Raw genomic sequence first — 24,933 nt, 5'->3', positions numbered from 1 at the left:
AAGGACACAAGATTCCTCCAAAACTCATGAGGACTAGAGGCCGGCAACCTGCTCATGGGTTTTAGAATTATATTTAAGACTGTATTAAGAGAGAGTCTCCTGACTTCGGAGGAACGGCTGGTACAGTAGCGCCTTATTCTCTACGCTAGATGTGGAAAACGTCCGATGGAGGGCAGAAATACAGTACATCATCGTTACTAAAAATTTTTGCCTGACGGAAATCCCTGCTGTACCAAAGTTCTACACGGGACCAGACCACTCCTCCTTCGAAGGGGATTCAGTAGAAGAGGTATTCGCAAAAAGCAGCCGACCGCTGCTGACCTGCGATCAGCGCCGCGCCTCCGCGTAATTGTCAGTGTCGCTCCACCAGGTAGGCAGCCTTCACGACAGCCCTGGATCACCTAGACTTCGCCTCCCTCTTGCACTCGAACCAACTCCGCTCGCGATGTTCACGGAGCGACGGAGCAGGGGAAACTGCGAATATGGGAGGGAGAAGTGAAAAGCGAATTGACGCAACAAGTTCTGTTATACGAATGTGGTAAAGAGAGCGTATAATCGGAAATTAAGGAGAGGTAAATCTTTCTATATATTTAAAAGATACACCCTCACAAGTATATCAAGGTGATACACTGAGTGATAACAATGGTATATGTGACCTACATCCACTCATTTAACAAAATTCACACACGAAAGGTTCATAGCAAAAACATGCTGGAGCCGCGCATGCAAGTCCGATCGCCAAATACCCGTGCAGGCCCTGGTTTTACTAAACGCAATCAGGCATTCGAGTGGTCGCCTTGGGAACGCACGAGCTGTATAACCTCCAATGTTATATGGCGCAATGACCCATACAGGTTTCTATGCCAAAAGGTGCTGTCTTCCACCACATCAAAGCCCTGAAAGGTCAACCTGGATAGAGTATGGAATCTTGAACAACAACCACTTAACTGCCGAATACTCTCGAGTACACTTCGCTAAACACTCCCTGTTTTGGCTTCTACTATATCTCTATGTGTCGACTGCTGCGCTGCAGAGAACACGCATCATAGACTGGCCCATCATCACTTTTTGACAACACTATCCACTGTCGCGATGCTGATGAAAAGAAGATAGAGATCTGTGAGGAACGACTACGTCATCAAAGTCGAGGAATTTGGCTCAACGTCTTCTAGGTGAACCTTTGAACGACTCCGAATCGCCGAGACGTAAACTCTGGACCGCAAGTGAACATGCACCAGCGGAACCCATTGAGCTCAACAATAAAGACGCCTTATATATTGAACCCAATGCGTTGATGACTAAAATACCTACCCAGCTGGTGCTCATTGTCGGACTCCAATGCGAAGATGGGACGAGAACAACACTCCGGTGCGCGAGGAAAATGGTACTACCCAAAGGAGCACACGTCGGATAACGCAAACCGTCTGGTCGACTTATGTGAACAGGCGGGCCTCATCGTCGCTTTCGCATTTAAGAGGTATCATCGACGCCATCAGCTTACATGTAAAGGCTCATCCCTTTTAACGCCTGAAGGGCAGCACAAGCGGAAGATGAAAACTCTCAAACTTCAGCTCGATTATATCCTGACGAGGAACATTCCTCATTAGGAAGTTCAAGAATCTAGAACTCTTTGTGACGTCGCATTCTGCTCTGACCAGCGTCCAGTTCAAGAGTTCCGTGAAAGAAACCGAGGAGTTCCTCTTCAACCGAAAATAGATATGGCAGGTCTGGAAGATGAAGAATTATGAATAGTGTCTATTTCTGTTGGAGTGCGGACAAGGAAGATGCTCAGCGATGCGGATTCCACCACAAAGTGCACTCAATACGCTGTCAAGGAAACGCTACGGCTCTAGTGCCAGCGAAGAAGTTTGCCTTTGTACCCGCGGAAACAAAATCCACGTATAATTCTGTATGCGTCGCGCGCAGAGCACTGGTTTTCAGAAAGAGCAAGATTTCAACCTTCAAAAGCTTCTGAGGAGCTAATGGCGTCGATAACTGCAAAGAGACCGCGAAAGTGAATGGACATCAAGAGCAAAAGCGTTTGAGAAGGAGTGGGGGGACAAGAACACGAGGAAAGCCTATGCTTTACTGAAACAGCATAGCGGTGATGATGAAGAGAAGATGAAAAGATGTTCTCCAGTTCTCAACACTGTAAATGGAGTGGCTGTCGGTGAAGCAACCCTTCCAATTTTGAAAGACCTTGCTGAAACGGCAAGCATTCATAGACCTACACATCTCAGATCGACTAGTCCGACATCGCGGAGAAACCACCTGTGACGAGCAGGCAGGCTTTCGTCCTGGCCAATCAACGATTGACCAAGTGTTCATCGTTAGACAGTGATCGAAATTTGGCAGTGGTATTCAAAGATAATACAGTTAGCCTTGCTGTACGTTGAAGCGGCTTTCGACTCTACCTATCGAGGGCGTCTTCTCACCGCTCTTCGCGCCGATGGAGTACCAGGAAAGTTCCTTCGTCCTCTTGATGGCATAAATGAGCGAATAACCATGTATGGAAACTGGCTGCAGCATAGACTACTTTACGTCCTGATAAGTGCAAGCAGGTGTGAGTCTTTTTGATACTTCAAAATGGAACGGTGGATGTGCAGGCGATCGAACGCGTCGATAAGTTCTGTTGCCTGGGCTGTACGCTGATGGCTGAAGAACAACGGTAGCTCGACCCCTACCCAGTCAATCCTCTCTATCACCAACGAAGTCAAGCTGCAAATCTACCTATCCGAAATTCGCCCCATCATGATGTACAGAGTCAGGTCGGAGACTTGGGCAGCACCGTCTACGGTGATAGAGAGGCTTGACTGTACGGAAAGGAAGCTACTTGGACAGGTGCTTTGCTACTTTTGACCTAAGGTATGCCACAGCGAAGATCTTTACGCGATAGTCGATGCAATGTACCCGCGGATGACCCATTGAAGGTGTCAACAACTTGCTCCGCCATCGAAAATAACAACAATTATCGTCTTCGCTTCTTTGGTCATATATTAGGGAGACCAGCAGATCGCCTTGTTCAAGGATTTTCGAGGAGTTTGTAGGGTTCAGTCTGAAAGAGGTCACCTGACTGAAAACGGAAGTTCTGGCTGAAGTACTGAAAGAGGAGCTGAGGATACTCGGCGTGGATAGAGAGTTCAGCTGAGACGTGAGGTTTCGCAGGATATTGAATAGCGACGAATGGATTATGTGCAAACTCTCGCAGAAGATCGAGAAGATTAGGCAGAGCTATGTTCAAGTACGACACACTTCAGCGAAGATGCAGGCAGACGCGTCAGGCCATAATACCAGACCGTCAATTACGTCAAGTAAGTCCTGCTGCAGAAGAAAACACTTACATGCATATATTTTTATACATCGCATAGTTTCACACATTGCATGCCCTATCCCATCTATATAAACTCGCGCTACATAAGTATCTATCCGTCACGATGTTTTTAAACGAGCTCATGTTCAACTTTCAACTGTAACAGCTATACGCACGGCTACTTTATGTCCAACATTTGCAGTTACACAAGATAATCTCCTTCCACCTCTTCACAAAACTTTAATAACTAGAATTAAAGACTTAAATGAACACTGATTGGTCCTTATTACTTCGTTAACAATCTTTAAACTCCTTTCTACTTTCTACCTTTTAATCGCTTCATTTCTAGCTATTCTTCGTATAAAAACAATATGACAAGTTAGGACTACTAGTGGCGAACAGACACCTCTGCCTTTTCGAGATACGCCTTCATGTATAATCCACATCTACGACGCATTAGTCGTACCTCCTCAGGGGTTTTTTACCAGTTTTACTTAGCTAGACTGGCAAAAAGAAGGCCTAGAGAGGGAAGAAAAGTGAAGAAATATGGTATAACACCGACTCGTGGAACAGTTTTCAAAACATCTCTTGTATTTCCGAAAATGAATGGGTGGTTTCCATCCAACAATTCAGAACAGGAAAATAAACGCTTCTATTCACATTCCTAAACGGTATTTTACAACAAAATCTATCACCAGGCACTTTTCTTTTTTGTTCTATTCAAAAAGAGCATAGTAAGAGCAGTAGACCCGGTGAAATGGGCGAATAGAGCGGTGTAGCCGAGGCGTCACTAAGACGTAGCACAAGCAGACTGCACCATAGTACTGTGGCGATTATGACGCTGTCAGAACCCGCACGATGCAATTATCGGCTCTGACACCCTGAATCCCTGACAAAACAAAGGTTTTTGAATATAGCGGTAAAGAGTTTAAAGAGTACGTTTTTCTCATCCAGCAATGTTGAATTTTCCTGGATAGAGGATAAAATTAAGCAAATAGTGCAAAGTAGGCTCCCCGAATGGCTGAATGACGACGCTCACAGTACACTTCGTGCAATGCAATCCTGCATGGTTGTAGAAACAAACAGGACCCGGTTAAATGGGCGGTGTAGCCGGGGTGTCTACTAAGATGTACAATAAGCAAATCGCGCGGTGCAATTATCGACGTTCATTAGCCTACTGGATTCGCGGCGGCAGATCATACGGTACCTCTTGACCGTTCCACTTTCAAAGTAGATTTTTCTTCACACGGAAGGAAGAAAAGACAGTAAAGTTCAGAGAGCGAAGTACGAGAACAATCATTAACTGGGATCTTTTCGCTACCCTAGAAGACTTTTGGGAAGTTACTGCAATGGACAACATCGACAAGGAATACGATCACGTCCTTGAAAACTATCACTATTGCACGAAAAAGGTTGAGAGTTATAAAACCACCGAGAGACGCCTACTTCCAGAAACTCTTGAGCTAATACACCAGCGTGGAGTTGGACGGAGTGCAGGCAACCAAAAACTCACATACAAGCTCGCAAGGCTTTGCAGAGACCGTGAAGAGACAAGAACAAGAACAATGGTGGCTGAGGTTGGTTGCAGAGCATTCGTGGTCCCCGCCAATCACAAGACAAAGATGACTGCTCTCGGAACCCAAATGGAACAACCATTGTATCGAGAAGAGGAATGGAAAAAATCATTCACGACTTCTACTCTGATCTCTTCGACAGCTGATGCACTTGCGTCCTCGCCACCAGATTGAATATGGACATGTAATTTAAGAGGTTCTCGCTTCCAAAAAACGACATGCTATTATGTCGATGAGAAATCGTACGGCAGTCGATCTTAACAGAATCACGTTTGAGCATATAACGACCCACCGTCACTCCTAATCAACACAGTAGCAGGACTCCTCACTCGTTATCTCTCGGAATGCAAGGTTCCCAAACAATGGAAAACCAGAAAGCTGTTGTATAAAAAGATAGGCCCACATGACATCGTCAATTATCGCTGAATCTGCTTTCTATAAGTCATCTACAAGCTCTTCACAAAAGTAATCCTATGCAGGATTGAAAAAACATTAGATTAAGGACAACCATGCGAGCAAGCAGCTTTTCGAAAAAGGTTCAGCATGATTGGCCACATATTCACACTGTATCGAAGCTCACAGAGATATCGCGAGAGTGTAAGATGTTTCATCTTTGTCCTCTTCTAAGTTATCGATTCATCTTAGACAACCATTCAACCGGAAGCGGTCATGGAAGCCTTAGAGAACCAAGGGTTTCCTACTCAGTACATAAAGGTGCTATCATCGTACCGGTGATGGTCGCTTATCGTGATCATACTGCCATTCAAACAGTATACAGGAGTAGCCCTCCCCTTGTAATTCTTTGCTTGATACAAACAGATAAAACTTCGTCTTCCTTGGTAGCGTGTGTTCGTTTCTCTGCGACAATAAACCTTCAACTGAACCACCTGTATTCTTCCGATCGATACGGGCCAAGATCCCAAGAGTCTCAGCACACGAAATAGGTACTTCAAGAGCTGTACAGCAAATTCAGAACCGGAATTTCGCAAATGTACAACATTATCATCATCGACGTGAAGAGAGAGGTCCGATAGAGTGATCAGATCTCACTTAAGGTGATCACGGCCATTCTAGAAAGCTGGATAGGACAACATGGGAGTGAAGGCCGATGGTCGGCAGCAAATCGGCAGTACACCATCTGCGCATTACTAATGAAATCGTTCTGATAAAATCTGGCATCAGCAAAGCCAAACGAAAGGCCGCCAAATTCGACAAAAAAAAATGTGGATGCATCTTACTGCAGCGGAATCTGCAAATAACGATGTTCATGAGAAACGGATTGGTGCCTAATAGCCCATTTACGGTCAAGGGAACGCACATATTAGTATGCACCAGCTATGTATATCTAAGCCTGAAAAGTAACATGATGAACGACCTAACCTCCTAACTGGGCAGGAGGAAACGAGCAGCTTGAGGAGTGTACAAGAGCATCGAGTATGTAATGAAGAAGACCAAGAACTGTCGGCAAAGTGGTCAAAGTGGCAAAGGAACGGGATTCGAAGTTCTGTGCGACGGCAGCGACTGAAGAGTAGAGACTTTGCCGCATTTGTTAGGTAAAGCAAAATAAAGTTGGCCGGACACGCGATGCGTTTCAACAACAACCGCTGGACCCGCAGCCATGAGCGACTGGGTTTTACGCAATACTAAACGCACTACAGGAAGACCGCCGACCCGATGGTCAGACTTCTTCACAAAGTCTTTCAAAAAACATCGATGCTCTTGATTGGATCTCTCACGCAAAAAGGGAAAACACGAGCGACTCTCGCACGCGATCAGGACAAAAAGAGGTCTTACCGGCGCTAGTTCCAGCAAAAGGACAAACAACGGGAGTCAAGGTGATCAAGCGATCCATTTCAAACGAAGAAAGCTGTGGTTAACAACAGGTTTCGCACAAAGAGAACTGCTCGTAGTGCACCTGAGGAGAGAAGCGAGTAGCTGATTTAGGATAGCAAGATTGCTGTTTTTAAGCATTATGAAAGTGACCGCTGTACATTCGAATCAAAGAACAAGCGAATGGCAAGAATAAGTCGCGGAATCGACAGTTTTGGGTGCCCATGGTGGACGAACGCACAGTGCAGCGAACTTTGAAATGAGGGCTAAAATCTTTGCGCACGAATCTGAAACGCTGTCTCAAAAATCGCTTCAGGCATTTCGGATTCATGTCGAAGATCCTGAGATAAATCGCAAGGAAGAATGACACTCAATTACGTGAGAACACGCGTCATATCTCGGATGGCTCTTCTGACTTAAATGAGACAACCGAATCATTCGCCACCGTGATCGATCAGTCAGCGGTCAGTACTAAGCTTCTCCAATTTAAGGTGAGCATTTAGTGCAGTCGGAAAAGGAGAGCTTAGAGACTTGTCTGTACAATTGTGAAAAGCTTTGATCGCATAGAAAGTCGATCGAACCGCCAATTTCAGGCTCTGACGAAGACGATTTGTCAATACGTCATCCAACAAAAACAATCAACAAACTCGTGCATCGTCCATCAAAAATCAATCAAATCCTCTTCGCATTGTAACCAACTCATCTCTCAATGTCCTTCGAAGCTGAATGTTAAGGAATTAGCAGTTCTGAAATGTGGCAGGTTTAAAGGTTTCCACGACAAAACAACACTGCCAAGTCTTCAAGTCGGAATCAAGGCCACAAACCAATCTCAATAGAGCATATTCAGTCTATTTTCTAAACGAGAACGAAATTGCATTAATACCATAGTTATTCGACTAAGTGCAAACGAGACCTTAGAAATACACAGGATCAAGTCTTTGGCGTATCACTCTGCTTACGACGCGTCCACGCGTTTTACCGCAATTCATAGTCGTTGAGGTTTTAGAATGCGCGTTACCTATACAACGGTTTGCAACTGTCAGCCAATGATCAAGTCAGTGTTTTTATCTTGCCAAACAAGTCTGGTAACAATTTATCGACACCGAAGGGTCGATAAGTTTGGTTGGCACCAGAACTAGTTTGGAACCAACGACCACAGCGCAACTCTTACCTACTGCGCTACACACGACCTGATGAGAGCTTTCATTCAAAAATTTCATAAAACTACGTGCTGCCACAACAGCCAGAACCAGACCAGATTTTAACAGTCAAATTGGGATTCATGCTTCCGGTGAACCAGATTTATATTGGAGCTTGCGCAAATTGTGTTACGTAACTTAATCGCCGGGCTCATCGTCTGACGCGATTACCCGCATCTTCGCCGAGGTGTGCCGTCTTTGAACATAGTTCTGCCCAACCTTTTCGACCTTCTGCGAGAGCTTGCACAGAATCAATCTTTCGTCGCTATTCCATATCCTGCGAAACCTTACGTCTCGCCTGAACTGCCTATCCACGCCAAGTATCCTCAGGTGCCCTTTTACCACCTCAGTCTAGAACTTCACCTTTCAGCTAGGTGGCCTTTTCCAGCTTGAACCCGACAAACTCCTCAAAGCTCGTTGAACAAGGCGATCTGCTGATCTCCCTAATATATAACCAAACAAGCGAAAACGATTTTCCGTTGCTACTTTCGATGGCTGTGCAAGATGTTGATATTTTCCGCGTGTTATCCGCCGGTACACCAAATCAAATATCGATTTCCGCGTAAAGCTCTTCATTGTGGCATACTATAGGCCACAAGTATCCTATTCGTACATCATGATGGGGCGAATTGCGGATAGGCGGACTTGCGGCTTGACTTCGTTGGTGATGGGGGTCGACCACAGGCATTTCGTTAAAGGAGTTAAATGCAGAAGTGGCCTTAGCGCATCTTTGCTGAATATCTTTCTCGTAGTACCCGTTGTTCTTCAGCGTGTAGCCCAGGTAACAGAACTCATCGACGAGTTTGATCGGTTGTCCGTTCACCCTGATTCCCGCTCTAGGTCTTGAAGAGATCTATATCTGCTTGCATTTATCAGGACGCAGATGTAGTACATAGGGTGTTGCTAACCTTGATGCAAGTTTGACAACATGTTGAAGTTTCATAGTGCGAATATAACACCTTCGACGGCGTGCTCGAGATCAGTCAACGAGCACCATGATGGTGCTAAGATGATGTCGGGCAGGACACTGATCGACTGTTCTTCGCATAATGTCGTCGATAGCGAAGTTGAACAAGAAAGGTCCCCTTGCCTATTGTCTTACTTCAGTTACCACCTCAAATGGTGTTGTATATCCGGCTGGTGTTCGAACTGCAACAGTTGTTCGTTGATTCATGTCATCGAGCAAGCGAACGAACTTTCCTGGTACTCCATCGGCGCGAAGCGCGTTGACAAGACGGCCTCGGTGAGGAGAGTCGAACGCGGCTTCAAAGTCCAGAAACGCTAGTTGCATTGGCTTCGAATACCGCTCCCAAAATTTCTTCACTTTCCTAACGACGAAAACTTGGTCAATCGTAGATCGACCAGGACGAAAGCCAGCTTGCTCGACGCGCGTTGCTTCTTCGCCGTGTTTAATGAGTCGGTCCAGGATAATCCGCTCCAATACCTTGTACATTACACGCAGCAAAGAGATACCTCGATAGTTCCTAAGGTCCGTGACGGATAACTTTTTGTGGAGTGGAATTATGATAGCGTGTCCTCACAAGTCAGGTATCCTTTCGTCTATCCATATTGAGCGGATCATTACTGTCATCTCACGAATCCCAGAGGAAGATATTTCAGCATTATAGCACCAATTCCATCGTCTCCACTAGATTCTTCAGTTTCCACCTTTTGCGCACAGACCAGAACCTCCGACTCGATCGTGGATCCTCGTTAACTACATATGTCGGCTTGTGCACGAGTTCAAGAGCTGACGGCGCTTCCCATTTCAACAAGGTCTTGAAGCGATCGCTCGAAATTCGAAGGGTTGCTTCACCGACAGCCACTCCACTGACAGTGTTGAGGACTGAAGAACATCTTTTCATCTTCTCTTCATCATCACCGCTATACTGTTTCAGTAATGCATAAGCTTTCCTCGTGTTTTTGTCCCCCACTCCTCAAGCGCTTTCGCTCTTGACGTCCATTCACTTTCGCGGTCTCGTTGCAGTTAACAACGCCATTAGCTTCTCAGAAACTTTTGAAGGTTGAAATCTTGCTCTCTCTCTGAAAATCAATGCTCTGCGGGCGACGTATACAGAATTATACGTGGATTTTGTTTCCGCGGGTACAAAGGCAAACTTCTTCGCTGGCACTAGACCCGTAGCGTTTCCTTGACAGCGTATTGAGTGCACTTTGTGCATCGCTGAGCATCTTCCTTGTCCGCACTCCAACATAAATATTCTTCATCTTTCAGACCTGCCATATCGATTTTCAGTTGAAGAGGAACTCCTCGGTTTCTTTCACGGAACTCTTGAACTGGACGCTGGTCAGAGCAGAATGCGACGTCACAAACAGTTCTAGATTTTTGAGGAAAGTTTTTACTGAGGAACTTCCTCGTCAGGATATAATCGAGCTGAAGTTTGAGAGTTTTCATCTTCCGCTTGTGCTGCCCTTCAGGCGTTAAAAGGGATGACACTTTACACGTAAGCTGATGGCATCGATGATTCCATCGACCAGAAGGTCACCGTTTTAAAACTAGAGATTACGAAACTCGGAAATTGCTGTTTATTTCGTCAAGCCAGATGATGATGCTGTTGCTGTATCGAGCGTAACGTTGATTAGAATAAGTGAACACAGATGTAGAACTACTGGATCCTACTAACTTCACATATGTAAAAGTGTGTGTCTATTCCTCTTTTTCGAGCGTTGATGCATTCCTGAGCAATAATGGAAAAATTACATATTCACCTGATCGTAGCGGTTGTTAAGAAGATCGAACTCCTCCACTCCAATTTCTTTTAGCATTCTAAGCCAGGACTCCTTGAAAATAGACAAATATCATCCCAAAGTAGCCGAAGATGACACACAAAAAGGAGGAGAAACCACTGACTAGCATGTGAAGTACACAACGACTGCTTTTAACTAAAGATTTTGAAAGAGAAAAGATTTTTTACTTCTTGGGGATGAAGTAAATTAATGCCTATAACACCTATATACGACCTATCATTGCATACAGAGCTACTGCTTGTTTACGGTTGTGCTAGATGTTCAACTTTCTTTCTTTGTAATCTTATCGTAATTCACAAGCTCCTCTTGCATGCTAATCCACCAATCCTTTACACTATTTTGAAATTTTTTTTTCCAGAAAAAAAACAATAATGTGTAATGCAGCATTTCATCTTTTCTTTGCTATTCTTAAGTCCGCAGTAGGACAGCGTTTTACTGTTAAAAAACATTGGCTTAAAACCTTCATTATTTTTTACAATACTGATTTAAAGGCATCACCCCACGAATCTGAGGTGGTGCAGATTTCAGGTGGAGTATTCGTATACGGGATGGGAGACTACGGAGAAGGAGGTGATTCTGTCCATTTCTTCCTAATTGCCGTAAAAAACGGCCCGCAAGATACGGCTTCAGGCGTTTTGGCGCACTATTTTCTACAGGATGTTCGACTGGAGCGCGCCAACCTTGTGCGGCGCCGCATCTTCCGGGCCGTTTTTTACGTCAATTAGGAAGCCATGGACGGAATCACCCCCCTCTCCGTAGTCTCCCAACCCGTATACAAATACTCCACCTGAAATCTGCACCACCTCAGATTCATGGGGTGATGCCTTTAATTTCACGTAAGAGAGTAAGTAAGGGTTTCTAAACAACAAATAATCTCCTCGTAGAGGGCGGGAGGACTCCACCGCTCCTGACAACAAAGCTACCGCTACCGCATCTTCGTTGCTCCACTTGCACACTGTCATGACTGAAGCCTCGCCCATTCCTTTTCTTGAAGTTAGAAGCGAGCAACAAAGAAACATTCAAACAAACTCTATAAATACTTTGAGGGAAATAAACAAGGAGCCGGTGAAAGTTATCTGAAATAAAATGAAACAGAAGTGAACGAAATAGTTCCTTCCTTCTTCTAATCTAACTAATAAGCAGCTATATTTTTATTGACCTCAAGAGAAGAAATCCAACAACAATTTCAAAGGGACATGTTTAAAAACCACCTATTGTTGTTACCACTAACGAGTTCATCACTTAAATATTCCTCCGATTTTAATGGTAATTTCAATGTTGATTCATTCCACTCACACTGACAACTTTTTCACAAATTCGAGAAACTACTAGAGTATTCTTCATTACAGTCGAACCATTTCTCAGTTGACGTATGGTTTCCTACCACAAAGAGTGTGTGTTAATCCGCTTGGGATGCCCCACCACGTTCACTTCAATTCGGAATCATTTGAAGTTTACAAACGTGTAAGTAGCCTATACTTGCGGGGGTCTAGCCAATGCGTCAAGTCAGTGTTTTTATCCTTCCAGACAAGTCGGGCATCAATTTGTCGAGCTCGGAGGGATGACAAGCTTGGTGAGCACTAGGGCGGATTCGAACCTCCGATCGATCGTGCAGACGGTGGAACCTTTTACCAATCTTGGTGTACAAAGTTTGTTTTCTACTTCATCTAGTTCCAAATAGATAACTATGTTCGGCACAGTATCTTTTTTCACACTTCGCAGAACTGCAGCCAGATTTCTTTTAAATCCGAAACCATAAAATCTAGAGTTTATAACTTTCTGCGTCTTTCTGTAATCACTGGGGACTTTCATAATACTCAAATTCACGTTTAGTTATGCGATGTACTGAGACTCCTTTCTAGGACGCAGTGTCTAAGAAACTCATTTTATAACGATTTTGCTTCAGTTCCAAATAGAAACACCACCGAAACCATCACGGGTGCTACTTCAGTGGCACGAATACATTTACAATTCTGCCTTTGACAATATCCTTGCCACATTGAAATCAGTTTTTATCGCTACTTAGGTATTGGGTCCCTCCTTCAACTTGCTCCCCACTAGCAGCTCAATCAGAGTTAGATAATTACATAATGAATTGATAGGAACAAAAATCTGCCACTTAGAATTCTTAAAAAAAGGGATTGCAGTTGGAGCGGTTTTACTGTTTGCGCTGCTCCTCCAACTTTTTAGAAAAAAAAGCCACGTTTCACGCTACCTCAGCATGAGATGTTGGATTAACGTGAAATCCCGCTACCACAAAATCTTATTCTACAGGTTTATGCCAACTCACTGCAACACTACCACTTGACCGATAAGAGACATATGAATTGTTTCCACATAACTTCTGCTTGCTGGATAGGATCATACACCACAAAGACGCCTATCACATTGTAAGACCAGCCCCTAGCACAAAGCATACTTGGAAATCATTTAACAACCAACCCATAGCCATACTACATAGATTATCTCAAAAATTTCCACAGCCCAGATGACAAGGTTTCACCGTCTATATAGCGAAAATAGATCAATATCAATGATATCGATGTCCATTTTATATATCCCAAATTCCTATATCCAAAAACAACTAAACCTGCAGGCAAGTTTTCGTCGCACTCCGCATATCCTAAGTGAAAGATTTGCAGCGAAAATGCGAAGCAAGGACGAAATCAATCGTTTCTGGAAAATATCTAAAAGGGCTATTGGTATTTATAATCAACATCATCGCATACTTCTAATTGTCAAGCTCGGTCCAATTCTACAGGTTACAAAAGGAGAAACTTGACAGTCATTTCTAACAATACTCCACGTTTTCCTCGCCTTGCCTCGCTTCTCGTCACCGCTCATAACGCTCCTGCCGAATTGTTGCTCCGTATCCTCGTTCATTTTTGTCTCGGGAGTTTAATTGCTCACTTTATTCCAATATTCCGTCTGTGCGATGTACAGTGCAAAAATATGGACAGAGAGCAGCCTAGCCATTTGCGCAGAGGATCGGTTTAATTACACAAGTTTGGGGTACACTTGATCTTTAGGTGTACATAGGAACTCGTGTTGGACAGATAAAAAATCAACGCTTTTTATTACAGCATGAAAAAGCAGTGAATTGCCCATCCGATAGAAATTTCCACTTCCGCTCATAGAGAATGTAATCTCGTAGTTGAGGAGTTAGGAAGACAGTTGAGGAATTGTACAGGAGCGCTCGATAAGCTACATCCCTCTCGCATTAAACTTTCGAGAATTAGAATAGAATATCGGCACTTGGATGTCATAGAACATCAAAACTGAGGTAATAAAGCCGAGAAAGCATAGGCAATCATCAGCCTTTGGAAGCACAAAGGAGCGAATTCAATAAAATGCGAATTTCCGTTCGGTACCATTCTCCGCAATGATATTCAAACTACAGGATCCCCATCTTCGAGTGGATGCCAAGTTTCCTCTGTTCAATCGGGAAAACATCAGTTTTTTCGAGGGAACATCCTATCTCTAATCTCACGCCTATGCAACGCTCTGGCCCACGTGAGATGCGCGAACTCTCAGCACGTGGCGAGATAAAGGTCACAATCAGCGATAAGGAAGGAGACTTTGTGGTCATATCACGTGAACTAGACATAGCCATCACTCAAAAACACTTGGATGACGCTACACTCTACCACTATTCGTCACATGAAGAGTTCATAGAACAAAGTCGCCATCTCAATATAGTTCGGGACAAGGCCGGAAAGACTGCGGGGTTACATAAAAGAATGATCACAAGGCTGAAATACGAACTTTCTACCTGCCCGCTTCTACACGTGCTAATAAAAACACACAAACCCTCTTCCTCTTCTCTTCTCTCGGAAGACCCAGATGTGTTCAAAGTACGTCCCATGATAACCAATGTAGGCGGCCCTACGGATAGAATGTCTTACCTTTTAAACGCACTACTTGCACCATTGCTCAAGGTACCAGGACTCAAACTACGTTCCTGCGCATTTGTCCAACACCAACATGTTTCTTGAGCAACTTCGAAGAGCTCGCCTGGGAAAAGAATGTGTCGTTGAATCTTTCGATGGCACTTCTCTTTACACCAATGTCTCAAACAGCGCTGCAATGCAAGCCGTGTTACTCATAGTTACTCATAGAACACTCTAGACTCTAGACACTCTAGACTTACACGGGTTTTCCATAAGTCAAATTATGACGCTGCTGGATGAATGCTTAAAGTGCTCCATTTTTTGTTGAGCGGGACACTATTACAAACAGGTCAGGGGGATTGGCCATGGGACAAAGACTAGCCATAAACTATCGATTGCATTCATGTTCAAAGTAGAAAAACCTATTCTGGAACGAAAATCTTTCCTGTACTGCCGTTACATTAATAACTATTGCATTATCCCACTTCTCCCACTCAAGACGAGATGGACACTTGTTTCGAGCTTCTAAACCAGCAGTCCTCTTACATCATACAGTTCACAAGGGAGAAACACAAAGAAAACTGCTGTCCTTCCTTAATGTAAAAATACAGTGGTCCAGCGGTGAATGGAATGTTTGATGAACGATGGTTCTGAAAACCTAGCAGTAAAAATATATTAGTTCACTGTCTTTCCGCCCACCCTTGAGGAACTAAGAAATCTGTCGTTAAAAACATGTTTAGGACAGGGTGACATCTCATGTCCAGGGACGGATCGATGCGATCAACCTAGCGCAACGTATCACAAATTCTAACGGTTGCACTTCTGATGTAGCGTGCAGGCCTTGGTGCGCAGCGAGAATATGCTACAGTGGTTCACTCGAATAAGATCAATTTCTGCTTACCTTTCATAACCGATGACTTGAGTAAAGCTATACGGGCTAGTTTGGTGAAATGCGGTCTCGACAACCAAGTGAGAATTTTGGAAACACCTCCAACAAATCTCAAGAAGCAATTCGTTCGAAATAGAATGTACGATCGCTTCTGTCTTACTGCAGACTTTGCAATATGCCCATTTAAGAAGAAAGGCGACTGCATGGTATCTGGTGTAGTCTGTCTAATTTTGTGCAAAACATGAAGGGACCAACACATCGGCGAAACAGAGCAATTCCTTTGTTTTCGCATTAAAGAACATCTAAATGGGATGAAACAATCGAATGCAGCAACCCTCAACGGAGCTCACCGTAGACAATGTCATGAAAATGCTCCTTTCTGTATTGCTGCCACGATCTTATCGTACGAACCCGAAATTGTAGCCCGCAGAACTCTACAAGCGTTTTGGATAAATGCAAATGGTCCAAAAACAAATAGAAGGGAAGAGTACAAAGCCGTGACCAACGAATTGGCTCTGTATCAAGACCTTTGCGGATTTTGATCTACGGAGTCATATGCGGGTCGCATCCTAATTAGTATTAGCGGAGCGATTCCATCACGCGGATGTCCGCTAACATCAACACGCCGCTACTGAGGTAGGCACAACGATTTGGGCTCTTTTGGTTTGTTTCTGGGTGTAATATCTTAGGGGATGATGAATTGATCTGGATGAGGCATTTAAGAGGATATATTGCAAATGTTCTTAAATTCCAGGAGTGACGAAGGCGAAAGCCGAAACTTTAGCCGTAATAAAAGACTGTTAACAATCTTGGCTACTGCTTGACAATATTAATCAAATACTCTCAGTCATTATGCCAAGATTCAAGGAAAGTCGAACATTTGCACAGAGGAGCATACAGCTCTTCGTATGCGCTGGCACGGGAGAATAAAACCTCGCCTATGGACCGCAAATATCTGCTTGTCGTGGAAATCACCCACTAGTGAAGATCAATTAAATATATCGATATCTTGCGTTTGCTGCCCTAATTCTCCTTCGAATACATGGATGACGAAAGAACTTCTCTCGAAGGGGTTGTCGCCTAATGGAATCATCAATACCAATTCCATACAAGGCCTAACCCGGAGCCGATCAATATTTCTCTTTGGGCAGAATTATGAAGACCCTGCTGTAAGCGCGCGGTCGTAAAAGAGCTAAAGTCAAGCATCAAGATTAGTTGATTGATTAGAACATATTAAACAGCAAAGTTTCATGTTAGGAAGCTCTAAAACTGGAACCGAACTCCTTTGAATGTTCTTTTGTGACTCGAATATTCAATGTTTTGTAAATGCTGCTCCTTCACAGAGGGTCAAACGTGTGATGGGATTTTTCCATCGGGGGTTGTAATGGGAGGGGACTGCAAGGGAAGGGGATCGTAAAGGAGTGTGCGGTGGGCAGTAGTGAATGGAGGATGGTATAATAACCACAACAAAATATTTTGTAATATCAGAGAATTATGTCCATTATGAAACAAAATAAATAACATTACATTATTACATAAATTACAAAATACTATGTTTAGTTTAGGCGTAGGACAGTATGGAAACCCCAACATTTATTTTGAAAATGTATAACGTGTCGAGAATGTAACAGTGAGACCTCGCAGGTTCGACACCCGGCTGGATCAAATTTTTGCAAATGAAAATTCTAATATAACGTACACCTGTTTAAAAACGGGTTTAATAGAATTTAATTACCAAAAGATGCTCAGATTTTGTGCACATTTTTAGGTTTGGGAGATCGCGAATAACTTTGCCATAAGAAGAGCAAAAGACAAATTTTAGGTAGTTTTTCAGAGAAGATTTGCTCTAAAAACAGTCATATCGCTGTTTTTTCCTACCTCCTAATCTTTTTAGAATTTTTACGGGGGAAAATTTAAAATTTTCTTTTTTTTTCGGATTTGTTCCATACAAATTTTGAGAGAACCAGGCGGTCCAGAAAGCAAAAATTTGCATATGGAGGCTTCCTTAGTACCTCTATCCGAATATATGACTGATTTTTCAAAACGCCACCCCATTTTTCTGGGATGGGAAAAATTGCCAAAATCCAATTTTTGCTCGCGCGCCGAAAACTCTGTGATCTTGAATAAAATTCAATAACTCAGAGTAACCTAGAGCTAAGCAAATTATGTTCCAGTATGTTGCAGCCGAGGAGTTCCTCTATCAGAGGCTGCATCAATCGATTTCCAAGGCCCCGCAATCTTTCCAATTTTTTGATGGGACTGTGGTGGGAAAAACAGCGATGTGACTGTTTTTAGAGCAAATCTTCTCTGAAAAACTACCTAAAATTTTTCATTTGGTCCTCTTCTGACGAAGTTATTCGCGATTTTCCAGACCAGTGTGCACAGAGTCTGAGCTTTTTTGGTTATTACGTTCCATTAAATGCACTTTTAATCTGCTTAACACTATGTAGAATTAAATTCTTCAATTTCTTTAAGAGTGGTTGCAAGTTTCTAACTCTTTTGCAAAAATTTAACTCAACGGGGTGTCGAACCTGCGCCGTCCCATTGTATGTGGAAGTATCCAAACAAGATGACATACACGATCAATGTAAGCAGAAGGATCCATTCCACCACGATCACAGATGATGAGAACATTACGATCCACTGTAGCCGCAGCTTGATTGAAGAAGGTCTGAAATAGAAAGGTTGCGAAGGTTTTTTTTGTTCAATTCAATTTCGGTTCCGTTTAGACCGAACATTGACTATTTTACAGATGGGCTCTGTATTGAACCGTACAAGGCCGGCCACGACAAATCTAGAGCACCACACGGCCTTTTTCTTTTTCTAATTGGTACACACTCCCTTCTTTAAAGGCATCACTCCATGAATCTGGGATGGGGTGGGTTTCAGGTGGGTTATGCCTATACGAGGTCGTAGATTACGGGGGCGAAGGTGATTCCGTCCATTTCTTCCTAATTGCCGTAGAAAACGGCCTGGAAGATGCGGCGGGTGCACAAGACTGACGCGTCCAATCAAATTCGTTGTAAAAAAAAAATAGCGCCCCGGAACATTCGAAGCCGCATCTTCCAGGGTCTTTTTACGGCAATTAGGAAAAAAATGGACGGAATCACCCTCCTTCCCATAATCTACGATCCCACATAGGCATAACCCACCTGAAACCCGCATTACCCTAGATTCGCGGGGTCATGCCTTTAAAACCAAAGGCTCATCGTGGTCACGTGGTCGAACGCATTCGAGTTGAGAAGTTGCTTGCTTCTCTGCGCAGTGGCCCAAAAAACACCGAGTAAAAAACAACTGTTAAGGAAATATGGTGACGAGTTCAACTACGAAAGTATACTAGAAGTATATTTGCAATATAATTAAATTAGAATATGCCAATTATTGATTAATTCTACATAAAAGAAAAGAAAACAAGTGGTGGATAATAAGTTCATGACTTTTTTGTATAAGGCATGAATTAGTGACAGCGCATAATCTCAGTAACATTTTGGGATCTCATCCAAATGTGGACAGAAGAAATTTTATGATTGGTCCCGTAGCAATGCCATCGCAAAACAAGATCAAAGGACGGACAATTGCGCCATCGACCAAATTCGACATAAGTCGAACTAAGGTCGAGAGGTGAAGAATGCTAAATTGGCCGCATGGTCGAGGGCGAAGCAAGTGGTTTTGCTCGAGTCACTATAACTTCAACTGGCTACTGGAACAACCGCGGTCAACTGGCTAAGCATTCGACGAAATAGTGTTAAGCGCGAAAGACAAATGAGTTGCTCCACAGTACTTTTTTTTTGTCACCTCGTACCACACCCTCACGCCGAAATGGTGTGGTATTGGCTTAGTGTTCTTAGGTCACGTCGTGTGTGGACGAGTTCACCTCCGTTTTCCACAAACCTCGACAAGCTCCTCGGAGCTTCTTCCTACTCTTTACTATAATATTCTGTTCCCTTTTTTCGTGCCGCTTTCAGTGACATTTTTCTGTGTTATTGTGTTCGTATATTGTGCTACTGTCTTTTGGTTTCTTTGTGGCGTAAAGGCTCGAATTTGGCTGGCACATCTTTTCTTTTTGCTTTTCGTCGTTTGTCACTTTGTAAAGAGTGCCAGTATATGGACCATGTTTTGGGGCTACCTCGCGGCTGCGTCGCGGCGCTCCTATCTCAGCCGGGTTATAGTGGGGCTGGACCTCGCAACTGTCGCATATGCACATGAGTACATGTAGATGAGGACAAAGATAGGAGGATGTCGTAGAATGTTCTAGAAGGTCATTCCAGTTGTATATAAGCCCGTTTAGAGTGGTTGTAGTAGGATGTTCTAGAAGGTCACCTTGGTCGTATATAAGGGAACTGTTCCTCCTTCAGAGTGATTACTGTTCTCTCTCAACTGTACGCTACAGCAGACGTTGTTAGCTCTCCTCCTCTTTCTTTTCCCTTTAATGGCGGAAAATTAAATGATCTGTTGCTTTTATTCCCTCTTACTTCATTTTTTGTGTAGTAGTGGAACGTCTTCTCTCTTCTCTTCTTCCTCCATTTACTTCACTACATGATATTCTTCAGTCTGCTCCGCCATGCATACCTCTGCCCCCTTGCAATATCTATGGGAAAGGACCTTTTCTGCTGCGTAACCTGTGCAAACATATGCGAAACGACCACATGTGCTCTGATGAGGAAGTAGATAACGTTAAGAACGCAGTAAAGAGGGCCACTCATGCGGAAGAGTTTAATTGTGAGAATTGCGGAAGAACATTCTTCACATACAGTGCATTCAGGAAACATAGGAAGGCATGTGAACTTGCAGATAAATGAAACTTGTGATTCACGTAGTTACCGAACATAATTTGAATTTACCTTTAGAATGTTCACGAAGATGCTGCCACAACATCACGAGCAAGCGGAGCAGACTCTTGCAAAAGCTATTCCGTCTAATGTCGGGGTTGCGACCAAACATTCTACAGCAATCGGACTTGGCGAAGCACTGTGAGGAGAAGCACAACGACGGATGTTCGGACTTCTCCATCATGGAGAAAACATTAGATTCTTGGCCAAACTTTGAAGTATGTGTCAAGTGTTGATTCATCACACAAGAGAGCTAGTTCTCTCGAGCTGTGTTGCTCGTTGTATCGGGTCCATCTACAATGTTCTATTCTCCTTAAGAGTGGTTGGGTTCGAGGGAGCGCGAGACGTGTTCCAAGCTTACAAGGCGAGGACACGTTAGCAGAAGCAGTAAAGGCGATATCTACACTTACGTTTGCCAACATGCTAGAGGAGACGGAAAAGAGATCGACTCGCAGGAAGTGAAGCAGCGATACAAAAGCACTAAGCGTGTACACAAGCTTGCCCTTGCTTCGCAATGGTAGCCTTGGTCAGGTATGAAATAATGCCAAAAGTTTTAAGCCCCTCTTTCGCAGGTCAGAGTCCGTGGCGACAACGTAGTTGAAGTTACGGCGTGTTTTGGGCACATGGGGCACAACACCAGCTGCGCGTCCTTTCCACTCTCGAGTGAAGACGAGTTAACGATTAAGTCGATGCTAGTAGCAAGCATTCCACCACAAACAGTATATTTATAACAATATGGACGTTATTTTAATTTCCAGCCATTGCTTACACTTCAGATAGTTTCGAAGTTGAGATCGACAAAATGGATAGCGGAAGAAAATTCACAACGGTAACCCTGGATTTGCTACGTCACGATGAGAGATGTCGCGTAATATAATAAAACCACTAAAAATGTCAAATTAACGAACATTCTAGCATGTCTGATATTTACTAGGAATATTGCCGCATGCTATGGACTGGTAGATGGTAGGAGTGCGAGGATGACCGTGCTTCGTTAAGGTGTTTAGTCCAGGATAGAGACGATATTGCAGCCGCCAAGTTAATTGAAACAGAGGACATGAGCGGAGATGGTTTCCTGCTCGGTTTGTTAACCTTGCGTCGATGTGCGAGCTCTTCGAAAGAACTCAGATTTCAGCATTCGTCAGCACAAATGGAAAGAAGTATTTGGAACGTTACGGGCACCGAGGAATAGTGTTTGACAACACTTTCAACGTGAGTCGGTAGGCGTTCCGATTGGCCACGCTGCTTGTGTCTGGCGACGGAGGTAACGGTTTCCCATGCGCCCATCTGTTATCCTTCCGCATGAGAGCGACAGAAGTGCAAGTGCTTTTTGAACTAGTGAAGGTAAGCGTCTTTCTTGGTTCATATTTCTGAACTACATACAATGATTCAGGAGTGCTTCAAAGAGCTAGACCCCCAGTATGTGATGACAGATGACAAATACGTCTTTTACAATGCTTTCAAGGCGGTGTTTCCTGCGAGTCGGGCTGCTAAAGTGTTGTGTTCGTTTCACATTAGCCAAGCGTTGCAGAGGAAGAACAAAGAGCTGTTGAAAGTAAAATCATTACCAGCATCAACTTCTCACATTGTTTTCTCGAAATGTTATGAATCTTTTCCACGAAAAAGACATGTGCGATGTACGAACGGCGAAACGCCCGATCTCTTCACTTCTCATCGAGACGGACCAGAAAGCGTTCGAAAACAAGTTTTCTGCTTACATGACCTAGTTAGCATCAAGGGGAGCATCAGAAATGTGGGTGTACGTCTACTTTGTATCACTTGTCTTCTTTTGCAGTCAACGTAGGAAACAAATTTTGGAACATCGAGAGGAATTACTCGGGATGAAGACGAGAATAGGCGCCTTGTTACCGCCAGAATGCGCCGTTCACCACATCAAATCACGCAGAGTCTTGGCATAACAGGTTGAAACACATTATCTTGCGCAGTAAGCAAAACAGTAGAATGGATACTGTGACTTATGAGTTGCTAAAACATTCACGTGATCGTGATCTACAGCTCATATCTGCGGTAAACGAGTTCAACAGTGCCCAGAAATTCAGCTAATTTCACGAGCACGAGCTTCATTTAGTGCGTACAAGGTGGTTTCGATATGTCCTTGCGACGCAATCGAAACGTACAACGTCACAAAGAGGCATTGATGAGATTCAAAGACACACCGGTATCTTTTTTTTCGTGCAGTGCGATCGAATTTTAGTCTCATTTAGGCTGCAATCACGAAAGAATCAGATAAGGTTTGGAACGTAGTCTCCAGTTGCCGTAATGGAGTTGCATATGAGGTGACTATCAACGATTCGCCTTGTGACTGTAGTGAAGAGGTAAGCTGCAACCAACGAGAACAGCATCTGTTTACCACCTACATATTAATTCAGGATTGACTCTCACCGCGAAAGTTGTGATGTGTGCGCATATCAGGCACAATGCAGCTGTCCTGAAGGATCTCAGTGAGGAGTGTCATGATTTCACGTTCATGCAGTGGCAACATTCGACGAAGCAGGTGATCTTTTGAACTTCCGTAGCACCAATAAGGCGCCATCACTTCTGTTTTCAGGTAGCGGTCTGTTCCGACCAATGCGGAATCGCTTGGATGCCGGTGAAACTTCGACGTCAAATGCGTGCAGTAGCACTGCTCTGATAACCGCTAAACGTCGCAAATATGCTCCTGAGGTCGAATCTTATGATAATGTAAACGATGAAAATGTAGCCCCAGAGGACGTTCGAAGGCAGAACAATCGCAAAGAGGCTCTCCAGACAACTGAAGGAGTGCTTTGGAACTTTGTTGTTTCCTTCGAAATAATGTTTTAGATGAAAGTGCTTCTCTCTGAGGTCGCAGGAGAATTATCTAGAGCGTCGACATATTGAATAGACTGAATGAGGCTGTAAATGGTGTAGTACGGAACGCTGTAAACGAAATGTTAGGGGCTGATGGAAACAAAGGGATAGGACGTACGCCGTTTGCAGGAAGGGTCGTCAAACAACTGGAACAGGACCAAAACCTCCCCGTATTCAAACACAGTATAAAACAGTAAGTGGAAAAATGCTACAGTAGTGGCGGAGTTCGGCTGCCCTATTTATTTCAACACATTTCAGAGATTGAGGATAAAAACGGAGAGGAAAAGGAATGGAAAGAAATCCATAGATGACGATAGTGATCTGGAGGAAGAGGAGCGAAATATCCTGCAAACGTAAAAATGTAAACTGCTTCAGGCTTGTTTCATCTGTGGTAAAAGGAATCCAGATGCGAATGATGACGATGAAGTGGTCTGGGTGAGCTGTTCAAACGATACAGTTTGTAAAGCCTGGTCGCACATTGTCTGCAGTTCTGGGGTAAGCAGCCAGTGTCCCCTTTGCAAAAGTGGCCACTGGCGGCTTGAAGAAGTGTAGCGCAAGAATAGATAAATCTAGCTGTTTTTAGTGTGTTGTTAGTATAAGCTTAATACTGCTCTAGTCCTTTGATTTGATTTCCTGTTTGCTGTAAAATAGAACAATTTGTATAAATATCTATTCCATTTAGGGGCGGGTGTAGTGTAGCGGTTAGAGGTTCCGCTTCCTGCACAATCGATCGGAGGTCCGCCCTAGTGCTCACCAAGCCTTTCATCCCTCCGGGGTCGATAAATTGGTACCAGACTTGTCTGGAAGGATAAAAACACTGACTTGACACATCGGCTAGCCACCGCAAGTCATTGTGTAGGCCAGATACACGTTCATAAACCTCAAACGATTCCGAATTGAAGTGAACGTGGGAGCGCATCCCAAGCGGATTGACCAACGCCAGAAACTTTATCCTTTATCTATATTATATCTCCTATATATCTCCTTTATCTCCTTTATCTATTCCATTTAGTATAAGTATTAGTAGATTTCCATCACATCGTTACGGTGTAACATATGCTATATTTGGCTGCTTACCTATGTAATTAATCTGTTATAATCCACCATTACATAGCGGGTTTCTTGTTACTTTGATATTGGTCATTATTTGTGTTTCTTTTGTTGAAACTCACATTATTTAGTCACTTCTTATATTGACACTGGTCATTGTTCATATTTGTTATGTGGACATTTATTTAGTGGGCATCATTCTGTGAATACTTAATAGGTAATAATATCAATAATATCAATAATATCAATAGTATCAATAATATCAATAATATCAATAATATCAATAATATCAATAATATCAATAATATCAATAATATCAATAATATCAATAATATCAATAATATCAATAGTATCAATAATATCAATAATATCAATAATATCAATAATATCAATAATATCAATAATATCAATAATATCAATAATATCAATAATATCAATAATATCAATAATATCAATAATAATAATAATAATAATAATAAACTTTTTTATCATTCCTCACCACGAACCGCTAACACCACACTTAAAGAGCAGAGGTGGCGCCCTCATCTATCTCATCATGCGACAATTGCGCGCTCCAGCCTCACTATTGCCCGGCCGAGCTAGGGGCGCCGCGACGCACCCGCGAGGTAGCCGCAAAACATGGTCCAGATACCGCCACTCCTTTGTAAAATGGTACAGTGTGAGTAGGATAACTCAATCCTAATAAAGTTCTTTTACTTTACTTTTATGTATTGCTCTGCTCCAAG

At 43.4% G+C, this 24,933-nt stretch overlaps 8 protein-coding genes across 12 annotated transcripts; 4 read left to right on the top strand and 4 right to left on the bottom strand.

Annotated features, from left to right (window-relative positions):
* Positions 1-1,346: 1,346 nt before the first annotated feature.
* RB195_024672 (uncharacterized protein) lies at positions 1,347-2,341 on the top strand (the record flags this gene model as incomplete). 2 transcript variants are annotated; one of them, XM_064212537.1, is made up of 3 exons in its annotated part: positions 1,347-1,477; positions 2,031-2,170; positions 2,241-2,341. In XM_064212537.1, the coding sequence occupies 3 exons, from the start codon at positions 1,347-1,349 to the stop codon at positions 2,339-2,341; spliced, it is 372 nt and encodes a 123-aa protein (XP_064068417.1). The 2 variants fall into 2 exon arrangements, with proteins under 2 accessions (XP_064068417.1, XP_064068418.1); XM_064212536.1 differs by lacking the exons at positions 2,031-2,170; positions 2,241-2,341 and adding an exon at positions 1,625-1,748.
* A 2,318-nt stretch (positions 2,342-4,659) lies between these two features.
* RB195_024671 (uncharacterized protein) lies at positions 4,660-5,058 on the top strand (the record flags this gene model as incomplete). Its single annotated transcript, XM_064212535.1, has 1 exon — positions 4,660-5,058. The coding sequence occupies one exon, from the start codon at positions 4,660-4,662 to the stop codon at positions 5,056-5,058; it is 399 nt and encodes a 132-aa protein (XP_064068416.1).
* Positions 5,059-8,457: 3,399 nt separating this feature from the next.
* RB195_024670 (uncharacterized protein) lies at positions 8,458-8,856 on the bottom strand (the record flags this gene model as incomplete). The annotated part of the gene is made up of 2 exons (XM_064212534.1): positions 8,458-8,755; positions 8,822-8,856. The coding sequence occupies 2 exons, from the start codon at positions 8,854-8,856 to the stop codon at positions 8,458-8,460; spliced, it is 333 nt and encodes a 110-aa protein (XP_064068415.1).
* Positions 8,857-9,003: 147 nt separating this feature from the next.
* RB195_024669 (uncharacterized protein) lies at positions 9,004-9,366 on the bottom strand (the record flags this gene model as incomplete). The annotated part of the gene is made up of 1 exon (XM_064212533.1): positions 9,004-9,366. One exon carries the CDS (start codon positions 9,364-9,366, stop codon positions 9,004-9,006), a length of 363 nt encoding a protein of 120 aa, XP_064068414.1.
* A 678-nt stretch (positions 9,367-10,044) lies between these two features.
* Positions 10,045-20,161, bottom strand: RB195_024667 (uncharacterized protein; the record flags this gene model as incomplete). 2 transcript variants are annotated; one of them, XM_064212530.1, is made up of 4 exons in its annotated part: positions 10,045-10,305; positions 10,641-10,712; positions 18,037-18,129; positions 20,078-20,161. In XM_064212530.1, 4 exons carry the CDS (start codon positions 20,159-20,161, stop codon positions 10,045-10,047), a joined length of 510 nt encoding a protein of 169 aa, XP_064068411.1. The 2 variants fall into 2 exon arrangements, with proteins under 2 accessions (XP_064068411.1, XP_064068412.1); XM_064212531.1 differs by lacking the exon at positions 20,078-20,161 and adding an exon at positions 18,569-18,580.
* RB195_024668 (uncharacterized protein) lies at positions 14,174-14,674 on the top strand (the record flags this gene model as incomplete). Its single annotated transcript, XM_064212532.1, has 1 exon — positions 14,174-14,674. The coding sequence occupies one exon, from the start codon at positions 14,174-14,176 to the stop codon at positions 14,672-14,674; it is 501 nt and encodes a 166-aa protein (XP_064068413.1).
* A 145-nt stretch (positions 20,162-20,306) lies between the features above and the next one.
* RB195_024666 (uncharacterized protein) lies at positions 20,307-22,940 on the top strand (the record flags this gene model as incomplete). 3 transcript variants are annotated; one of them, XM_064212527.1, is made up of 6 exons in its annotated part: positions 20,307-20,428; positions 21,287-21,369; positions 21,423-21,499; positions 21,681-22,040; positions 22,513-22,623; positions 22,857-22,940. In XM_064212527.1, the coding sequence occupies 6 exons, from the start codon at positions 20,307-20,309 to the stop codon at positions 22,938-22,940; spliced, it is 837 nt and encodes a 278-aa protein (XP_064068408.1). The 3 variants fall into 3 exon arrangements, with proteins under 3 accessions (XP_064068408.1, XP_064068409.1, XP_064068410.1); XM_064212529.1 differs by lacking the exon at positions 21,681-22,040 and adding an exon at positions 20,652-20,804; XM_064212528.1 differs by lacking the exons at positions 20,307-20,428; positions 21,287-21,369; positions 21,423-21,499; positions 21,681-22,040 and adding exons at positions 22,250-22,315; positions 22,377-22,466.
* Positions 22,941-24,397: 1,457 nt separating this feature from the next.
* On the bottom strand, positions 24,398-24,679 carry RB195_024665 (uncharacterized protein; the record flags this gene model as incomplete). The annotated part of the gene is made up of 1 exon (XM_064212526.1): positions 24,398-24,679. One exon carries the CDS (start codon positions 24,677-24,679, stop codon positions 24,398-24,400), a length of 282 nt encoding a protein of 93 aa, XP_064068407.1.
* Positions 24,680-24,933: the final 254 nt, after the last annotated feature.

Source organism: Necator americanus, chromosome X, assembly GCF_031761385.1.
Source record: "Necator americanus strain Aroian chromosome X, whole genome shotgun sequence".
Classification (NCBI taxonomy): Eukaryota; Metazoa; Nematoda; class Chromadorea; order Rhabditida; family Ancylostomatidae; genus Necator; species Necator americanus.
The sequence above is the reverse complement of the archived record's forward strand: the minus strand, read 5'-3'. Positions and strand labels throughout refer to the sequence as shown.